General features: G+C 49.6%; 1 protein-coding gene across 5 annotated transcripts in view; it reads right to left on the reverse strand.

Moving 5' to 3' along the window:
- Positions 1 to 1,248: 1,248 nt before the first annotated feature.
- Positions 1,249 to 15,031, reverse strand: part of CNPY1 (canopy FGF signaling regulator 1) — a 46,922-nt gene continuing 33,139 nt past the window's right edge. The window contains exons 3-6 of one of the 5 annotated variants that reach the window (XM_053898699.1): positions 11,293 to 11,496; positions 9,445 to 9,541; positions 5,686 to 5,769; positions 2,622 to 2,718 (exon numbers count right to left, since the gene is read on the reverse strand). In XM_053898699.1, coding sequence (XP_053754674.1) covers positions 5,708 to 5,769; positions 9,445 to 9,541; positions 11,293 to 11,496 — 363 coding nt within the window. In that variant the 3' untranslated portion in view covers positions 2,622 to 2,718; positions 5,686 to 5,707. Of the gene's footprint in view, positions 2,719 to 4,645; positions 5,770 to 6,393; positions 7,087 to 9,444; positions 9,542 to 11,292; positions 11,497 to 15,031 lie in introns of those variants that run through there. The other 4 variants (XM_019424895.2, XM_019424896.2, XM_053898700.1 and 1 more) reach the window with 4 other exon arrangements.

The following is a 15,031-nucleotide window of genomic DNA, read 5'->3' on the forward strand; positions in this document are numbered from 1 at the left end:
GCCCTTTTGAGACGAAGACGAGGACCCCGGTCCCTGTCCAGCACGCAGAGGGCACCAGCGTTCACGTCGAGGCCTCCGGCGAGGCTTCCCCACGGCCCCCCTTCCCGTGGAAAAATCCCAAATTGAATGTAGAGGGGACCCCGGCCACCGCCCCTCCGCCTCTCACCATGGGGCCTTACAACGCACAGGCGTCTGCTGAAACGTGGGCCAGCAAGAGTAGTCGTCAAGGGGGGACAGTTACTGTGGGGGCGCGGGCTTTCGGGGGCACCCTCGGCCCCACGCGGGCAGTGCCGAAGCTGCGTGACGTCGTCCAGCGCTTTCCCGGGGGGCCTGCCAGGAAGGGGCTCTGGCTGAGAAGTTTCTCCGGTTTGGGCCCATGGCTGGCTCTGAGCTACGACACACGGCCGGACTCGGGGGCCCCCTGAGGGAGGAGCCGTGCGCTGGGCCGGTGCTGCCCAGGTTCCCCTCAGCGAGACCACAAACGGGAGGCAGCCAGTGCTTTGTCTGAGCCTGACGGGCTGACCGTGGTGTTTGGGCCTCTGGGATCCAGGACGGGGGCGGCCGGGCTCAAGGGCACTGGCTGTCAGAGCAAGGCCGCAGGACGGCCCTGGACAAAGGGCTCCCCACCTGGGCCGGCGTCCCGCACCTGCCCCGAGGGGCTCGGCCCAGGGCAGCCAGAGCCGCGGGTGTGGGTCACACAGCTGCACCCCCAGGGGCTGGGGGGGGCTCTGGCCCTGAGTCATCGGGTCACCGTGTGGTTACTTAACACTGGGCCCATGAGTGAGAGAACACTTCCCTCTTTGGTGATGGGCCGTACGAACTAGAAGAACAAAGGCTTTGCTAGACTTAGACACTCAGTCATCGAGTAGAAGGAAAAGCATTTCTTTATATATATATATATATATGTATGAACGTATTCCTTTCCTTCTGTGGTATTCAAAGCACCACACCCAACAGGTGGACAGTCAGCCCTGACCAGCGCTGCTCCAAACGGACTCCATCTTCCTGCAGAAGGGACCCGCGACAGCCCTGGTCCACGGACACAGGGCCACGGAGCTCCCTGCAGCGCCGTGACAAAGAATCTCAACACGACTGTAGACCGTGCAGGGGCGGCGAGAGCAGAGCCCCCAGCCAGGCGCTTTGCAGTCTGGAAGTTGTCCAGGTTTCGGTGTCCACAAAGTATGCAAAATGTAGCTAATTCCCACCATTTGGGGTATTGCTAAAAAAAAAAATCCACTCAAGTGACCCTTTAATCTTAGGGCATTAATATTTAATCACAGCTCTGATTGCATAAAAGGGCAGTTCAAGGGCATATTTTCACCTTAAGGTCTAATAATTTAATAACACTTATTGGACCTGCATTTGTATTAGACCTCACTCTGTTTTAATACCATGTTGCTTTAAATAGGGTCCATTTTTAATGGGGACCGAATAGTCTATTTTTTGGTTCTGTGCTTTCTTCTACAAACCACAGGGCATGAAGGTGCTTAATCAGTGCGCTTTGATGAAGAACAACAAAGCCATAAAGATCGTTTCTATCAGACAATGAAAACCACCTGATTGAAATCTTCTCTCCCTCTGTTGACAGTGGTGTCACTTCAAGGATTGTCATCGCCCTTTCTCGGCCTGTATCAGAGAATACTCTGTAGAGAAAGTCCCACTTGTTCGGAAAGCGGCTTTGAGGCGAACCCTTAATCTAAAATGTCAGGAGTACATTCTCTCCCTTCAGGTACCAGCCTCGCTCGTCGTGCAGTTCGAAATCGGGATTAATATTTTAACTTCTCACTTACGGGATCTTTCCGAGTCGGAGCCAGGCTTAATTAGCTGACATTGGGCATCCGGTGTCCCATTATGGAACTTGCATTCCTTAGATATTGGTTCGTTTATGCTCCCGGAGGAGGAGGCAGCTCCTCTCTGTCCGCTCCGAGGAAGGCGTGTGCGCCTCGAGTGGTATCTTAGCTCAGCCAAGTGCGCGGTGCAGCTTCCACTGTGGTTTGGGGGCACGCGGCGCTCTCTCTCCTATTTAATCGCTAGCCTCGCTGTCCCGGCCTCCACTCTGTGCCGTTACGTTTTGGGGGATACGATGTTGGCCCGCGGGTGGTCCAATAAAATCCGTGTTCCGTACTAATGAGCCATATTGCAGTTTCGACATATTTCCGGTGTAACCTCATAGCTTGTTTCCCAAGCTTCTTAACAGATGGCATGTGTTTTGTAAATATCTCGCTGCCGTGAGACAGGATATTTTTGTCAGCTGACTTCCCCTTGCCCAGACGACAGGCCCACCTTTGTGCGTGGGACGGTATGCCTGCACCTAAGTTTCCGCTCTGAACCCTCAGAGAACCCAGAAGGGCACGCACCTGTGGCTGATGCCACAGACTCGTCTACAAACTGTCCCCAGGAAGCCAAGCCAGATTTTCAGGTGACGTCCCTACAGACAGGTGAGTTGCTATTACGGTCACTGTAAGCACCATCTCTGTGGAGAAGGGCAGATCCTGAAAACGGACAGAACGAGTGGGTCACTCCTCCTCAGCAAACCCACGTTCGGGGGCCAAGGGGCGGGAAGGACAAGTCCGGAGACGACATCATCATCTGTCCGTTGCACCTCTTCTGAGGTGACTTATGGGCGATGTAGGTCTATGATTCCATATTTCAATTTTATGTACCTCATTCGATCTTTTGTCTGTGTAGTTCCTTGCCCTGGAACAGTGATTCCGCGGACTGTAAGGAATGTAGCAGGGGGCATTAAGACCTGGGCAGAAAATCATAACAAAACACACACTCGTATGTAACAGGTATCGTGACAATTTGCTACCAGTGCATTGTGGGATAGAACGACGCAAAACGCCATTGAGTGGGTTTCCAGATTTGAGATGAGCTCATAGTTTTGTATCAGATTTTAACACAGGCCACAAAATCACATCAAAGAATGGCTTTTTCCCATATGCCATTGTAACCTGAATTTTAAGGTTGAAAGCTTCAACTTTTTCATGTAGCTAAAGCTACCACCTACGTGGATAAATATCAACCTGAGCAGAGAAACAGGTAGAAGAAATAACAAATATAAACAGCTACTGACTCTATTTTTCAGGGCTTGTCTTAGTAAATAAAGTATTGATCCCTCCCATTTGGGACTCTGGCTCAATTCCACTTTTCAGTCCTCAGTGAAATGGATTCAGTGGCCTGGGCTTCTTCTTAGCAAATGGTAATCCACATAACAGAATATAAACCGCTCATCTTGGCCAGCCTGGTTCCTCTCCAGGAGAACAGGTGCGCAGGATCTTCTGCAGAGACCCAAAGAGCCGGTCTCACAAAAACACAACTCGAAACCCCTGCCTCCAACACGTCTACTCTCCGCAGTATTTTCATAAGCATCACACGCCCCACCCCCCACCTTTTTTTCCCCTCCAGGAATTTCCCTGACCTAGAATTAGGTTGCTTTTCACGGACTCTAAGAAACTTTTGTGCCACGCTCTGGGTGCTGACTCTTTCTTTTCCCCCCAGGCTTTTTGCTGTCTTTGGTTTTGGTCAATCAACGTCATTAAAAAGGCAGGAGTGTGGTTCAGAGGGTCGCTAAAGCAACCCACTGCTCTGTCTCATTATTGCTCATTAGCAAACGCAGCACAACTTGACCGTGCCCCACAGGGAACCCCAGAATATCCCCAGCCCAAAGATGCAGGGGGTTCGCGTCTACCCCTCAAGCGGACGTTTAATCGGTAACTTCGCAAAGCCAAAATATTTACACGGGTTTAGCAAGTTGGATCCGGAAAAAAACTTTCTGGAAGGAAAAAGTACATAGAAGTCGTGGGGCATCAAAAGTCTTGTAAGAGACGAGCCTATTTTTTACCGGGAAATAAGAAAAAAACTGAAAAGCCGTATTCGGCGGAACCTTAGATGTGCGCCATCAGAGAGAGGCAAGATGAGTGGTTCGCGCCAGTCAAAGCAAAAGCATCCACACCCACGAGGGACACCGATCGGGGACAGAAGGCACACCTCTTGTGTTCGTGCGGGTTGGAAGCGGGAGCCCCAATTCTCCTGAGCGGCGCCATATCAGCACTGGCCGCGTCTGTCTCTGAGAATTTGTAGCGACCGCCAGGGAGGTGGAGACAATGCCACACGATCACAGAGTTCCCGTGTCACTGGGCACTTCCTGCCAGGGCCTCTGCCATGTGCTCAGCAAGGAATCGAGTCCCCGGGCAGCACACTTACCAACAAGGCCCACGTTAGGGAAACGTTTATGACTATGTGAGATGCTGAACGAATCTTAAATAGGTAGGCTTACACACGGATGTACGGGCTGCGCTTTAAACAACACTTTCGCTACCTGACTGCAATACGGTGCTAATTATTCTGAAATCCTCTTTCCGTGTTGTGTCAGCTATGGTGCAGGCTCGCTGGGCTACACTGGGCAGGGTCTAGACTCGCAGCCAGCTGCCGACACGTCCAAACACCACGTGCCTTTCCGCTTCCCCCAGTAAATAAGTGGTGTGAACTTACGACAAGAAGTGGGGAGGAAGAAGGAAAAAAGTGGAAACCGCTTCTCCTTAATTTTGGTAAATTTTCCTAAGTTCCAGAATTGTCTCTTCCCAAAGCATCAGCTGAGCGGTTTAAACAGCGTGATTTCCAGGCAATGACGTAACACACGGCGGACGGTTTTTGCTCTCTGGGGGCAGACTTTCTGTCACCCTGCCTAGTAAATTCTCACCACCAACAATGAGCATCTCTTCTTCAGAGTAAGGTACAGCATATGCCCCGGGATCGGCAACGATTACAGTCAGATGTCACTGACTGTAGGTTTAGCGAAGACAATGAAATATCCAAGCCTAGCACTAGGACGACTACGTTCTGGTATTCAGTGGGGTCAAAAGTAATTTTTCATCCGGTCCCACCTCCCCTCTGTCTCCACACCTACAAACACACCCAAATGGGAGGACAATAGATTAGTTAGTGGTAAAATACACACACTAAGCGTTAGCTGAAAGTCTTTTCAGAGACGCACACGCACAACAGAGTTTGCGGCAAAACAAAACACGGTCACTGGTGCCATCTTTGAGGAACACACAAGATAACAGTACAGTGACTTTCTGACTCATCTGGATTAACAAGGTATGCGGAAGAAAGGCCACCATATTGCTTGCGAGAAAAGCGTTCATTATTTTTTCACACATTCCGTTACATTTTAGAGATTAATACGTTTTTAAACTGAAGGTTTCTGGAACTTTGTATCCCCTTCCTGATGGAAAGAAAGTTTGTGTCTTTAATCGATCACCGTATAGAACCCAGAAGACATAATCTGGAATTTGTGGCAATATACTTTCTTACCTTCATGACCAATCAAGCATTTAAGAACTCAAATCATGCTCTTTCTCATCAACTAGAACATTATACTTGTAGACGTGCATAAGATATTGTGTATGTTATCAAATCCTTATTTCATTTATGAAATGCCTTCCGTTTTTTCTTCCTGGGCACTTAAACGCTTCACTCCTGACCCTGTCTGTATCCGAATCCACAAGGGTAATTTGTTTTATGCAGTCCTCAACTTCCCCTATCCAAAGAATCGGGTCTGTCGCGACACCAAACAACAGATTTTCAACACAATGTCACACGTGCGACAACACCGTATAAACGAGACACGTGAACTTTGTTTTCGTGAGGAAACGTGAAGATAGGAACACGGACGTTGACCTGTGGGCTGTGACTTTCCTCCTCAGTAACCAGTAGAGGTGCCATCCAGGAGCTCTGCGAGGTTAGCAGAGGCTCCACAGAGATCTGGAAAAAAAAAAAAACACAAACCAAGAAAAGTCACATAGCATCACTAACCCATCTCACACCAGCGCGTGAGTCACGGACTTTCTGCAAGAAACACAGTTTTGAGGGAAGCACGTTTTAAAAACTTTTTTATCATGGAAATTTTCAAACACACACACCTCCTCCCCGGTACCCCAAACGTGGCCTCCACACCTGCCAAGGCTCTGTTATCTTTGCTGCCGTCCTCCAGCATTTTTTCCCGGAGTATTTTAAAACCAAAGCCCAGGGAGCGTGTCACTTTGCCCATGGCCTTGGGGGTGTTTAAGAAATGCCTTAAATAGAGGCGCAGCACGCTTGGCATTTAACCCACGGAGCAGAGAGGCAAGGAGGGGGCTCTGAGACGCTCCACTTCGCCAACTGGAAGCAATTAACGTCCGCCCCCTCCAGAAAGGCTTCGATTCTTTTTACTCCATAATTTATCAAAAACAGGAAAAAGACGAGGTTTTGAAAGTAATTATTTTGTGTAATATAATTCAACACTGCCGTTCGCGTAGGGCAGTCTGCACGAAGAGGTAAAAACGCTTTTTCTTTAGACGGAAGCCGAACATCTCAAGGTACCTGGTCCTTTACTCCATAGGTCGCATTCACAAGGATCACGCGTCAGATTCCTCAGTCTCACGTTTTCAGGGTTGAGATTTAGGAGCGGAGCGGAAGTGACACGTACCCAGAATATATTCGTGTATTCACATGTAGGCCCTCACGCTCCAGCTAATGAACGCCTCCACAAAACTAAGAGGGTCCATCCATTCCCAACCCAGAGTGGTACACCCTCCACCATCCGTGGGACACAGCTGCCCTTTTACTCATGACCTTCTATCTTATTCCGATTTTAAAGCATCATTTGGACTTCGAGACGTTAAACTGACGATGTGGCCGGGGTAAGTGCCACAAAATATTCCACCAGGAAGATCGAATACACTCACTCCTCTTTTTTTGCCTGGGGAAAAACGACGGCGACGACAGATTGTCTATCAGGTAGTCCCATTACTCTGTCTCACACCCCAAGAGCAGGATGTATTTGACGCCTTTCCTTTTATGCGGTGCAGAGCGGTGAAGAGGCACCCACAGACCCGTCTGCGATGCTGTCGTCTTTCACCGAGGTTTTCTTTATTCGTTCAAGGCAGGGTGCACACGTTCACGAAAACCTCACTGATGGGGCCTTTTTAAATCTAAACGGTCATCGCGAATGTAACATGCGTTTTCTCCATGGCCCCCCACGTACTGGTCTGTGCACGGGGAGTAAACTGGACAGTCCTGTTAGGGTCCAGCGTCAATGAACTTGATGGGAAGAAGGTTTCACAACGTACACACGTATCAGATCGCCACGGTGCACATGTGAAACGCCTTACGGTTTTATACGTCCATCAAAGCCCAATAAAGCTGAGGCTTTAAAATCCGTGAACGTGCTTTCTTGTGCTCCTACGTAATTACCAAGAAGAAGGTGAAACGATCTACCCTCAAGAGAGAGAAAAGCAAAATTCATATATATACACGTATAACACACACGTGTGCACGCAGGCACACGCACGTATAGGTGAAGTGTATACAAAGTGTAAAAAGGGGCCGCCCTTCCGATTAAACATCTAGTTCTAGAACCACCTATTTAAAAAAAACCGATCTCCCTAAAAGCAGAACGTACACACTCTAGCAGCCGTCAGTGCAGCGCCTTGGACACAGCACACTCTGCCTTGGGGGACGGTCACCGGTGAATGCGGCCTCGCGGCCTCCAGCACACAAGACACACACACACACACACACACACACACACACACACACACGGCCCTGTCTTTAAAACGTTTTAAATCACAGAGCTCAATCGTAGCAAAGTTTCGGACAACAGCGCGGGAGTATTTCTACAACATGAGAGTGTCACCTTTTCCACGGGAATCCGAAAGCCTCCCAACCTGTGAAAACACATGCTTCTTTGTCGCCGTGGTCACCGAGGGCGAGCGTCCTCACTGACGCGTGGCTTTCGGTTTTCTGGCGATAATTTTTAAGCGTGAAAAAGGCGACCTCGTTACGTGGCGCTAACTTACTTCGACGGTGGGGACTTTGGGCTGGGAGGGAGTCTAGCCTCTTTGTAAGGTGACCGTGTTCTCACTTGTTAATTTACGGATGGTTTACAACAGCCATGAGGATGCTTCACGGGGAAACACGACCCTGAAAAGGCTCGCTACCTTGCGGCCACGAGGCGGTGGCCCACCTTGTACTCTCAGCAGCTCGGAGGGGCTGGCGCTTTACAGTGGAAATACTTCACCAGTTTCTAAACAACCAAATGCTATTAAGACTCCGTAAGCTAAGGTTTTCTTTCCTGCATAAATCTTAGGGTTTTGCCTTACACTCACGCTTTCTCGGGGCTAACGTTAATTCTCAGTTCCAGGGACCAATATGCAGAAGCAATGAAAAGGCAGTCACTATTATTAAAATTAAGTCAAACTGCTGCATTGAGGAAGAGGGTCTCTCCCCAGAATCTTGTCATTATTTGGGGCCACCGCTGCCAGGAAGAGTTGGTGAAACTTTCTCAGGCCCTTCTGTGAGGTCCAAACAGGTGTTTAGAGAGCAAACTACTGGCCCTTGCCATAGGTGATTGTGACAAGTCCAGACCCTCTGTGACAGAAAAATAGGAAAACAGGTATTTCCAATAGCACGCATCCCATTTTTGCTCGTATCTTCAAGCACGTGCCCATCTCTGAATCGTTCGCAAAACTTCGAAAACATCGAAACTACTTTCTTTGGAAAATCGTGGCTACGCACTTACTGACGGGAGGCTCACAAAAGCAACCTTTCGTGTCTGAGCTCAGTGAGACGGCTCTCCGGGCCCTGAGCAGTCCCGAGTGTCTCCTTCTACGGTACTCTTCAAACCCCCAACCAAACTGGATCATCTTTATTATTTTTTTTTTTCAAGCTGGATTTTAAAAAGAAAACAACCCCATTATCTACTCAGAGGAAGAAAACTTCTTCCTGTTGATGTGGCTTTGTCACTTTCTCGTTTAATAACCTTTGATGACAGAAAACTTTTCTCCACAGATGGGCAGTAACTCTTATTTCAAGGACTGGGGCGCTAAATTTGATACTGTGGAGGAAGGTACGTTAGGCTTTATTAGAAACAAAAAAATTTTTTTAAGATATCCCGGGAAAGAAACTTGAAAAAAAAAAAATACCCAGCACCCCTCGCAAATCGGCAAACAAAAAAAGCTTTTAAAATCTCGTACTAAATAAAGATCCCGCCTGCTATCAGTTTAGGTTCCAGGCGAGTCATAAAGAGATTCTCCTTCCTGGTCCAGGAGGGAGAGAGAACCCAACATCTCCGAGTCTGCAAACTGGAAAGAGAAAGTGCTTTGGACCCCGCCGGTTCTGATGGGCCTGTGCCCCCTTTACCATCTTGAGACTTCCTTGCAAACGCAGAAGAAAGCCAGCGCCCACGGAAGAGCCACCTAGCCCCGTGGTTTTGTTTATTTGTCTTCTCTCACATGGGGTCTTTCTGACTCAGTGCGGAGCCGGTGGTGGTGGTGGTGGTGGTGGTGGTGGTGGTGGTGGTGGCGGGGAGGCAGCGAGGGCGGTTTGAAAAAAAGATGCTGCCGCGCCGGGTGAGGGGGGTGGGCGAGCGGAAGACACATGTTACATCAGACACAGTACCTGCTTTCTCACTGCACAGCTTGTCAGCGAGGTCGTGTGCCTCCTGGGCGATAAGTGAGAATATCTCGTCTTCATGCTCCTCTATAATAGCTTCGCACTGCGGAAACGTAATAACAACATATGTGGCTAGATCCGCGCGCACGGGGCTCTCGTGAGAAGGACGCACCAACATTTTATTAGCTAAAAACAGAAAACCGTGTTACCGCCGTGGCCCGTTTTCATCAGCCCCTTTGCTTTCGGGACCTCACTGCCTCGGATGGAGCCTCGTCCCCAAACGTTAATTGCGTCATTTTCCTGGGACTTAACTAACCGATTAGTCGTGTTGAAAGACGAGGGTGAGGAAGAAAGCGGTTCTTTGTATCTGTGCCTCTTCGTTACATTGGAATGCGAAGAAAAGGAAGAAAGGGGTCTCCTAGGTAGAGCTGGGGAGTCTTAGCTTTCTGGTTTTGTTTGGGTTTTCCAGACTCCTTCAAAGAACCCGGCTCCTGGAGACGCTTAAACCAGTTTCCCTCAGATTTAACATAACAATCTATTTTGTGGTTTTAAAACAGAGTCTGAAGTGTGAAAACAATTAAGCTTTCTCAGCAATCAAAACAAACCTCATCGGTTTCACTGTGGGTAACATGCTTGGCAGTGACTTGGCCAAGTTTCTTTTCAAACCATCTAGCGCTCCGTTGATAATTTCACTTTGCTTCTAGCCCCAAATCTCACTTTTCAGAGAAGAGGGAGCCCAAAGGCGCCCGGGGCATTAAAAAAATCTTAAATTCTAACTGAAGGACGCGTCTGTGCTAAAGACCCACAGGGTTACAGCTCCTGGAACCGTGAAGCTACAGGAGGGCATTCGCTCGAGACTTGGCAAAGCACAGTCCAAGTTCATTCAGCAAGACTTTAAAATTTTTCAATGGCATTTACAAATATGTAAATTCCACCATAACGTGTTTATTTAAAACCTGTGAAATACAAGCACACGTACTCATCGCAATTCCTGTTCCAGGGGTACTTTTACCTTGGAGTTATTGCCTTTACTTTTTAATTAAAATGAAATCTCCAGAAGTCAGCTAAAGCCCCTGTTTCGGGGCGTCAGCATGCCTGGCATTTCGGCCAGTGTGTGAACTTAATACATTTTTTAAACAGGCTTTCCCATCACTTGGTCTGATTCAACAGCGTTAAGTAAAGCGAAATATATTGGAATCTATTTTGCCAGGCACATTCTAGCAAGCCAGAGGCCAGCATTCACTTAAAATAAACACCACACCGGACGGGAGTTTGGCATTAAGCCAACTATCATACCTAAGCCTTTGTTTAACTTAGTTTGTGCTAAAATACTTGAATTAACTCGGGAAGGAAATTCTCTGTCTTCTGTGAAGCCTGAAGGGGGAGAAGGAAAAAAAAAAAAAAAGATGTTTGTCACTCTTCCTCTATCATTTGGCTATAAATATTTGAAAACGACATTCATTCTAATTTGGATTTTAACCTAGGAGCCACCAGCCCTGATTCCTTCCGTGGGAACCTGGAAGAGACCTGCCTCGGCAAGGGGGGGCCACTGAGACCCCTCTCTGAGCCCCACGGGGGCAGAGCAGGCGCGACCCTCGGCTTCAAGTCGCTGGGAGCTACAACAGCACTTTCTGCAAAACACCGCCTGTCTGCACAGCCCCGTGAGGTGTCTCAAAGGCAACTTCCCAAATGCATGGTCAACACTGACGCCGCCGCGGGACCACAGAGCAGCCAGATAACCTTTTAACGTTCAAGGTCTGGAAACTCAACCACAACCCAAGCAAACGGCCAAAAAGAATACCCCAAATGGTGTTCCTGGCGCGTGGGATTCACCTGCGAAGAACGGGAGCTTACCGCGAATTTCAAAGGTCTGTAAGCATCAGAATAAAAATGGAATTTTTTAAATTCTTTGTACATTCTGTCTCCTTTCCTTGGAGCAAATCTCTTAAACTTCTTCTCCCGAGTCACGGAATCTTCTTCCAGCTGGTAGTGGTTCATCCGCTCGCACACTTGGTCCAACAGGTCTGTTAGGAAAACCTCCGAGTGGGCTAGGGGGGTCTGTGGAGACAAACGGGGCAGGAGACCTGCCTTAACGTCCACGCGGTCTTAGCAGATCGTGCGCCGGACGCGTCCGGAGCCGCGCGCCACCCCCAGACGCGCCGGGAGGCACGACCTTCCTCGCACAATGTGCTTGCGGTTAGGTTACTTACAGAACGTGAGAAGTTCGCTTACACTGTGCTTTTGGAAAGGGGCGGGTGTTCGAAAGTGGACGGGAAGAAAACCCCTAGATTGGAACTGGAAAGTGCACTTACACAGGTAGTCCTTTTTCAAAGTCATTGCACACGCAGAATACGGCACCGAGGACAGAAAATGGCTGTGATTATTTACTAGCCGGAGAGAGGGAGGGAGGGGAGGGGGAGGGGCGGAGGGGGAGCACAAGAGGGGGACCGGGAGGGAGGCAGAGACCGCGGGCCAGCGCGCCGCGTCCTTCTGGACGGGTCGGGCCGAGCCAACAGTGGCGCCCGCGGGCGCCGGTGGGGGAGGGGGGGACAGGGGCGCGCGGGACGGCCACGGGCGCGGGCTCGGGGAACAGCTGGCGCCCGTCTCCGCGCGCCCCTGTCCCTCCGGAATGCGGCGAGGATTCAGGGGACGCCCCCCCCCCCCCACTCCGGCCACCACCTCCGCCCCGCGCGGGGGTCAAAGAGCACCCCTCGCCCCTGGTAACCGACACAAAACCTCGGGGCCCGTCTAGACGGGTCAAGGTGCAGGATGCCGCGTCCCCGCGGCTCCTTCCGGAAGGGGGCGGGGACCCGCCAAGGGCGCCGCGGACGCGCCGCGCCCGGGCCTCCGCGGGCTTTCTCCCTCTCCACCCTCCGCTGATCAAAGTAGGAAGTTTGCGTGACAACCGTGGTGAAAGGGGCTGAATCGCAAATGAACTCGATTTCGGCGATGTTGATCTAGCCGGCCTCCATTGTCCCCTTTCAGGCGCAGTGTGAACCCTTCCGGTGCCGGCGACCGCGCGGCGGCGAGGCGCGCGCTCCGGGCGCACAAAGGGTCCCCGCGCCTCCCGCCCCCGGGCCGGCGTCCCCGCCGCCCCCGGGGTCCGCGAGCAGTGCGCGCGGTGGGACACAGGCCTGCGGGAGCCGGGGCAGCAAGAGAGCCGAAGACAACCGCCGCCGCCGATGGGCGCCCAGCTGCCCCCGCCGTGTGCGCGGTAACGGGGTCCCCGCCTCTCCCCCAAAACCCGGTTCCAGGCGCATTCTTTCCAGGCCCGGGCGCTCCCTTTTGCAACGAAACCGCTTACTCAACTGGATTAAACCACAACGGTTATCCATTCACTAAAATAGCCAGTTTTTAAAAACTCGCGAGTGTGGTTTGTTGTTGTTGTTTTCGGGTCTACAGTGAAAAGACCCTAAAGGTGGTGGCTTGAAGTGCATTCCAAATACAAGCTGCATTTTACTTACACTTTTAAGTATGCCAATCAAGCCCTGTAAGTTGTAAAAACAAAACAAAACAAAAAGCACAGCAATGCGTGGGTTAAGGAACAAACTGAAAATCCGTTTTATTAACCACAGGCGCTGAGGATTAAATCTGTATTGGGTCTGCACGTTATAAAACACAGAGGCAAATTCTTAATTACAGTTAATCAAGCAGATCATTAGCTGCATGATTATGGGGTGGTTTTTTTTTTTGCCTGCCACGCGTGTGGTTTAAGTGTATTTCCTTATCTGGTACGTTTGAGATACCTTCATGGTACTTTCTGGATGTTAGCAAAGCAGGTTTTCACTTTACAGTGATGAGTGCACGCTTTCACTTAAAAAAGCTAAGTGAAACCCGGAAAGGCACTCTCTGTCCCCTCCGGCCCCCACCTTCCCCAGCGGAAAAGTAAACAGGGTGGGGGTGGTCGTCACCGGAGGGCAGGGGTTCGAGTCTGGGAGACTTTGGGGGAACACTCAGCGCCGCCTTGACGGATCCCAGTACTTTCCGCTGACTGGGGACGCTCTCGAAAATGTTTTTTAAATCTGACCGCACCCACCCAGCCGTGTGCAGAAACTGCCCACCGTCTCGCCTGAGCAGATCAGACGCCAGCGACCGAAAGGCCTCCTCAACTTACTTTGGAGGGGTTTTTGATTTGTTTCCCCGGGCTGGCACTATTTTAGAACAGTCCCCACTTTACAACTTTCCCCAAAACGGGATTTTTTTTTTTCCAGTTTTCAAAGTGTCATGCTATACATTTGAATATACTGATATGGTACTGTTTTAACACACATATGTTATATCAAGAGATCAACACGTGAATTTTGTTGATTTTATGAGTCTGAAGGCAAACGGGTTTGTGTGTGTGTGTGTGTGTGTGTGTGTGTGTGTGTGTGTGTGTGTGTTTCCCATCATTTGCTGGCTCTTTTGAGTAAACATTCCTTAATAGGAGGAAGTGTTTGCCTGCCGATAGCTCAGAAAATGCTTCCTCACAATCTCCGCTAAAAACAGGTAAAGGAAAAACACCCAACGTGAACTTACTAGATCTGTTTTCAGAAGACTAAGAGAAAAAAAAGGATTTTAAAATCTCAATCAAAGCATCCGGCTTTGTGAGAAAATGGTAAAGATGTCTAAGCATCGCCGCTCTTTGCACATTGACGACGACGCACACGATTGGAGTCTAAAATGATTCCACTTAGCTGAACTGCCTTCAGTAAATTTAAAGACTGTTCACAGAATAATCGGGCCTTTTTCTCCCCTCAGAGTGTTTTGATTATAAGAGTGCAATAAGTGTTGAGACGAGTGGAATAAAACAAAGTCTTTCTTTCTATACTATGAAGATTTTGAATAGTACTTGTCAATAAAGCAATTCCTATTGTAATCTTAGGGGAGGGTGGCCTCCACCCCGGAAGGACTGTCTCAGAGATAGTAACCTCATTACAATATGAATGAAAAAGGCCGCCAGCATTGTATCGGGAGAAAACCGATGCACGGGCACCCGGTTTTCTTATCAGCCGTTACTTTTACGCAGGCACTCACTTGGGATCCGTTATACATATAAAAGCGATCCGTTATAACTTCATCGCTATCTCAGAGCGCGCTGGTCAAAGTAAATCCTAACTTTTGCTCTTCTGAAACCTACCTGCCCCTCTGGATCCTGCTACGTAGATAGAGTGTCTACTTTTCTTTTTTCCCCTCAAGGCTTATTCTGACCATGTGCTTATTCTGTGAGCAATGAAAGGGAGGGGGGGCGGAGGGAAGTACCCATATCCCAACGTGAAAGCGGGAAAAAAAGTCTCTGGAAGTTTTGGGTCTGGAACGCTGGAGTGTGGGGTTCATTCCAGACCCCGTGAGCCACATTCCTAACGGTTCCAGGGCGCCTCCGTGCGCGTTCATTACTGTGTCTCTGTTAATCTTGTAGCAAATTTCTTGCTTGATAGCTATCACAATTAGGCAGGAACACAATTATGTTACGGCGCACGATTGGACGTGGAAATGCCCTTGTGCTCTGTCTGTGGTTTTCATAACAGTCTGGCAATCTCAAATAAATCTCACTTATCTTTATCGTTATCTTGAGTGTTCCTCAGATATGAACCCAGGACTTAACCTGCTTAGC

This window comes from Panthera pardus, unplaced genomic scaffold (assembly GCF_024362965.1).
Source record: "Panthera pardus isolate Hobbes unplaced genomic scaffold, ASM2436296v1 HiC_scaffold_9, whole genome shotgun sequence".
In the NCBI taxonomy this organism is placed as follows: domain Eukaryota; kingdom Metazoa; phylum Chordata; class Mammalia; order Carnivora; family Felidae; genus Panthera; species Panthera pardus.